Source organism: Sebastes umbrosus, chromosome 22, assembly GCF_015220745.1.
Source record: "Sebastes umbrosus isolate fSebUmb1 chromosome 22, fSebUmb1.pri, whole genome shotgun sequence".
In the NCBI taxonomy this organism is placed as follows: Eukaryota; Metazoa; Chordata; class Actinopteri; order Perciformes; family Sebastidae; genus Sebastes; species Sebastes umbrosus.
The window spans coordinates 9,702,480-9,708,479 of record NC_051290.1 but is presented as its reverse complement, the minus strand read 5'-3'; the positions used below and the strand labels follow the sequence as shown (position 1 = coordinate 9,708,479).

Here is a 6,000-nt window from a genome sequence, read left to right as displayed (position 1 = left end):
TCGTTCATGTCTATTTAGAGCGAGCAAGCTCGAGCCCGACGCTGACGTTCGTTGACTTAACGGCCACAGGTGTCGCTGTTAACAAGCATTTCTGAAAATTACAAATAGTCCCTTTAAGGGAGCGGAGGGATCACAGCTGCTTTTGGATATTGGGGTGTCTATTTGTTTTGAATGACTTTCACTTCTTTTGATAGGAACACGTGGAGGAGGCAGGGCCATCCTTCCTGAGCAGCAGGGACCAGCCCGGAGCCCGTCAAAGAGAAAGCGACCAAATGTCCCCAATGGCTCGGTTTGGCTAATGTGGTGCCACAACAATCATGGTTCACAATCACAGTTTTTGGAGGGGTGTGGCTGAGAGGATCTTTTGACGCCCATGCTTCCAACTATCTTTGGATGAAAAGGTTTCTTAATGGAAACCCTTAGTCTTACAAAAAAAAAACCTTTCTTCAAAAGAAATAGTTCAAATGGTTCCGGTAGAACCGTAACCCTTTGAGAAGAGCCCTTTTGGAACCCTTATTTCTAAGAGTGTAGAGTGACATATCCGTCTCACCAATATCATTTTCAGTCGGCACGGAAGCTACGCTAGCTGTTACTCGGAGTTGCTGACTTATTTACGACGATCAAGAAAGATGTCCATATTTGAGTTTCTACAAGCCGTAGAGCCGCTCATGTATTTGTGTGAACAAACGGCCTAAAAGCAAGAAGGCAACAACGGCGTGTTCATACTCCAAAAATGATATTCTACGCTTCAGGCACCCCCTTCAGATACAGAAAACATGGACTGGAAGTGTAAAAGTTAACAGCTACAGTTAACAAAACCTATTTTCATAATGTATTAATTCAATAATTAATCACTTCAGGTGTGTAAAAATGGCCTTAAACTGTCCTAACCGTGAGTAAAACAATGAAAGCCATGTTTATTAATGGGATGTTATGTATTACAGTCTCAATGGGTGATTTTTAATTAAAAAAAAAGTTTAATTTTCTGCAACTTTGCATAAACCAGTCCTCTTTAGTTGAACATGAGTTTAAGAGATCTTGAGAATAGTTCTGCTTCTTGAAATAGCCCTGAGAGAGGAGCTGCATTGCTACTCACGCTGGTGTGTGTTCTGATTATCGACGGTGTAGGGGATGGGATTGCGTGGAGCGCCACAAATTCAACAAAAAAGAACTTTAAATATATCAACATAAATAAACAAAGGGAAGCTAGTATTTCGTCTAAACATTTACAAATAAATACTTGGTTTTGACCTTTGACCTTTTTTTGAAACCCAAACTATCAATCTGCTGGAACAGATTTGAAAGAACAAATAAAAGGTGATTGCTGGAAAAAGAAAGTAGAGCGAGACAACACAAGTTGCACAACTCAGTCCACTAAGCATGCTCAATGTGACACAGTTTAAAAAAGGGTTGCTACTGTACGTTGTGGTACTGACAGTATACGAAAAAGCAGCAACTGGTTTTGTTCCTATGAATGCTATGCTTGTGTGCTCCTCGACAAACTCTCGGACTGTATGAACAGTTTTTAAATAAATATATACACAATTTCATAAAAAGAAAAAAAAAGAAAAGAAATGAAAGTAAGACTGGTGTGAGGCGTCGGGCGGTTTATGTGCCGCTCTTCTGCTCCCATTCCTGCAAAACAGACACAAGAGACACACCAGTTCATCAACACAATCGTCCAGTACCAGTACATGCGTAATAACTGTCACAATTGCACAATGAAATACAAATCTAATACAAGTCTGTCCTTCAAGTTCCATCAAGTCCAAGTCCAAGTGTGAGTCATAAACAAGTCATTAGGGTAGAAATGGAGCATATTTTTTTAATCATATTTGCTCCGTTTCTACCCACTGCAGCTTTAAAGGTCCCATATTGTAAAAAAGTGAGATTTTCAGGTCTCTTATATTATAAAGCAGGTTTAAGTGCTTTATAAATAATGTTAAACTATCAAAAAGCTCAATATACGGAGAATTACACACGGCCCGTATTCAGAAATTGCGCGTTTGAAACAAGCCGTTAGGATTTCTATCCATTTGTGATGTCACAAATGTACAATATTTAGACCATTACACGGTTTTAAAGGTTAATAGTCTAAATGTGTTCCAGTTTGTTTCTTGTTGCAGTGTATGTAAATAACATCAGCTGACAGGAAGTAAACATGGACCCAAGCTGTTGCCTAGCAATGCAATTCCGTTTAAATGCACTAAAACGGAGCGTTTCAGACAGATGGTAAATACAGGTTTATTCAGGCGGACAGTATGAGGAAAATAAAGTTTTTTTTTTAACATTACAGCATGTAAACATGTTCTAGTAGAAACACAAAATACAAATATGAACCTGAAAATGAGCACGATATGGGACCTTTAAAATCATCTGACTCATGCGACTCCAGATTACTACCAATGCACCGGTGTAGTAAAAGTAATATATTTAGCTACAGTTCATATGGATGTGACAGCCTCAACTAGCCTGATATTAGCAAACTGTTGTACAAATCGCCGTATAGCCCCAGTCTGCATCGTGAGCTCTGACCTTGGCCTTCCTGAGGACGTGTCCCCGGACCGGCGAGGGCTTCTGGCCGCCCTGATGCCGGCGGAGCAGTGACGCGCTGTTGACCGGCAGGGAGCAGGACTCCGTGTCACTGGTGTCGCAGCTGGAGAAGGGAGAAGACTCCTGGGTCCGTCGCAACATCGCCGGTGACTACACACACAGAAGAATTAGATGGCATGCAGTTAGTTTCGAGCTAAAAACATACCATTTCTGAACTACCCTGGAAGTATTAAAGCACCACAAATGAACCACAAGACAAGTACAGGTGTTCTGACCTGGACTACAGAGGAGCCAGCTTTTGGTTCGATGGTGAGGCCCAGGGTGACCCCGCCGCTCAGGGCTTTCTTCAGGCTCTCCTTCACCTCCGTCGACTCCAGTTCCAGGTTCACCCGCTCCTCCTCCCTCTTCCTGCAGTCCTCCTCCACCTTCTTCAGTCGCTCCGACAGCGAGGCGTGTGAACGTTTGCCTAATGGAGGAGGAGGGAATGTTATCATGAACTTTTGACCCTGTTGAGTGGAAAAGGTTGGAGAGCTTTTTCCCCCCCAAACTGCTTTAAATTTCAAACATAACCCCTTTAATGACTCTTATATTCCTCCTTACCAGCAGCAGCTTCCACTGCAGAGCGCAGGTCTCTCCTCTCCTTCTTCAGCTGGGTCAGATGGTTCCTGATCTCCTGCTTCTTCTTCATCAGCTCATCCTCCTTGGCCTGCAGCCGCTTGGCGTCGGCCTCCACTCGGTTCTTCCCGTACTTGCACTGCTCTGCATCTGCGCGACAAAGAGATTGGGTGTGAAGAAGCTGGATCCAAGTCATTTGCTGGTGTTGTCTTACGAGTTATTTTATTCTTTTTAAAAATGGTCCAGTGGACACATTTCTGCAGGATACGATGACTGATTAATGAAAGTAACGCGTGTTGTCTTTTCACTAGAATTGCAATGAGCTGTGTCCTCGAGTCTTCAACCGGTGACAGACCCACAGTCGCACTACTTTGTACAGTAGAAGTACACGAACTAGCGACTGAAAGAATCTGTCAGCCGTCTGTCTGTCAGAGTCAAAGTCCCTGGAGAGTCTGGTAGGTTTAGAATGAACCATTAGAGTAATGAATTATCTGTCTGCCTTGGTTTTTGGGGTCTCTTACTATGAACTAAACTATGAAAAATGAGACTCACGTTTTAATAAACATGAATTATTCTTTAACTCCTCTGTGTGTTTCAGCTAAATTGCAAATATGCAATCAAGCCGGCGAAACTTTAGGTTCTAAAAAATGATGGTTATTTATAACTGAATTGTTAAAACCTAAATAGATTTCACAAAGAATTCAATACTGGATTAAGACATGAATGTAACGCCACTGAACCCCAACATTAAAGGGATAGTTCAGGTGTTCTGACATCCGTTTTGCTGCTCCCCCCCTCTGTCCACAGCAGTACATTTGCTTTGCTCCCGTGCTGGTACTCCTGTCTTGTTTCTCCAAACTCCCATCTACTGTATGTTCGTGAAGGTTCTCAGTCACCCAGGTCGTGGTATCCGAGTAAGGTTTAAATCAGCAGCGACTGGACTTGGGTTTTAGATTCTCGAAGACGTTTCACTTCTCATCCGAGAAGCTTCTTCAGTTCTGCACAAACGTGCATATTTTGGACAGGGAGGGAAAGGTGGTTTTTGAAAGAGGCCATCTACGCCGAAGTAGAGAAGCCATCACCCCAACAGAGGAGGAGGCCTAAGGCATCACCTGTCTTCCACCTACAATGCTGGCCTGGCATTCCTTCCCAGGAGATTAAACAATCATTCACACTTGAACACCATTTAGCCAGAGCTGAAGAAGCTTCTTGGATGAGAAGGGAAACTTCAAGAATGTAAAACCAAGTCCAGTTATTGCTGATTTAACCCTTCCTCGGATCCATCGGCTGTAGGTAAAACACTGACTATGGAGAAGAACCTGAGAAACACCTAAAATTATCCCTTAAGGGATTTGAGCTCTGGACTCAAAACAGGGCCAAAAGACCCCAAAGACCCCCGTGTGATGGTGCATTGCCATATTCTGAAAATAATAGATTTTCCAGGACAAGACCAAAAAGGAAAAGGAGAGCCTTCATTATCAGCACACTGGTGAGACGCAAAGTGCCCAGAAACCCAGTGAACTCACAGCCACAGCCTTAAGCAGTTATTCATTACACCAGGACCCTTACTGGAAAATACACTGAGGGTAACCATCCAGCATCTGTGTGTGTGTGTGTGTGTGTCTATGTGCACGCACGTGAACTTATGAGAAATCACTCCATCAAACCGCCGCTGACATTTTCAAAATTCAATACACTTATCTGCCTGGAAATATGAGAATTGTGTGGCATACTCTAAATCCAACATGACACATATTTGGTATTTCCATTCCGACATTTTTTGGAGGACTGACAAGCTACACAAGGCGGTTACAAGCCTTCTCGTTCACACATTAGGCAAAAAAAATACTATTCTGAACCGCGAGGATTAACAGGACCGCATTCCAACCCCTCTCCCCGACGATCCGGGGCTTTCTGCTATCGCGTCTGTTTGAGCGTTACCTCAACGTTGGCAGGAGGTTTCGAGTCTGGCCCGCGTGCGTCACATGGATCGTCTCGAGGGTAGCGTAGGTTTTCAAGTTATTTACTCCCCCCCCTTATTTAAACCAACTGTAATTTGGACATCCTGCATTTTCCAAAGTGCTGCGGAGCGGAGCTTTGCTAGAAAGCAATCAGCAGTGGTGAGGCTGGGACTGGGGAGCCAGACTCACTGTCTGATACTCACTCACAACACAACAGCTGACTTGGGAAAGGTGGACTACGCTCAGATTTGAATTTTTAGAAGAAATGATAGAAAAACTTGACGTTTCCTACTTTTTACTGCATTAATATGATGAGCCCTTCTGATATCAACACTTAAATCCCCAATGAAAAGAATATAAACCCTGTTTTTTTTGTTGCTACTTACCGGAGCCGTTGCGTTTCAGAGAAGCCGTCCCATTCGTCCCGTTGACTCCATTCTTCTTGGGCTGGTTCTTTGGCTCGGCCTTCTGTTTGGACGCCATCCCATTGGGCCCTGTTCCCTTCTTTCCCTTCAGCTGATTGGAGAAGAACAAGGAGGAGGGAGACTTTTCAAATACCTCAGAAAAGTTAATACTGTACTGTAAATATAAGCTACATACTGTACATTAAATGTAGAATTTGTCCCAAAAATGGTACCAAATCAAACCTGTAAACATGATGGATATGGATCTACAGAGCGCTTGACTTGTATAGAGGCATTGTATGTTTTTGTTGCCTTTTATAGACATTAATATACAGCATATACCTACTTTCACCAACCTGTATGTACATAATAGTCCTATGTGTATTTTTGTTCAGCTTGTTGTCCTTGCTTTTAGCTGTATGTCTATGGGGGGACCAGAGGGAGGATCCCAATGGGGCAAGCTCACA

At 43.2% G+C, this 6,000-nt stretch overlaps 1 protein-coding gene across 3 annotated transcripts in view; it reads right to left on the bottom strand.

Annotated features, from left to right (window-relative positions):
• afap1 (actin filament associated protein 1) overlaps window positions 1-6,000 on the bottom strand; it is a 52,495-nt gene continuing 46,495 nt past the window's right edge. For all 3 annotated transcript variants that reach the window (XM_037757768.1, XM_037757767.1, XM_037757769.1), the window contains 5 exons: window positions 5,516-5,645; window positions 3,154-3,318; window positions 2,829-3,019; window positions 2,536-2,703; window positions 1-1,635 (listed from right to left, as the gene is read on the bottom strand). In XM_037757768.1, coding sequence (XP_037613696.1) covers window positions 1,609-1,635; window positions 2,536-2,703; window positions 2,829-3,019; window positions 3,154-3,318; window positions 5,516-5,645 — 681 coding nt within the window. In that variant the 3' untranslated portion in view covers window positions 1-1,608. The remainder of the gene's footprint in view (window positions 1,636-2,535; window positions 2,704-2,828; window positions 3,020-3,153; window positions 3,319-5,515; window positions 5,646-6,000) is intronic.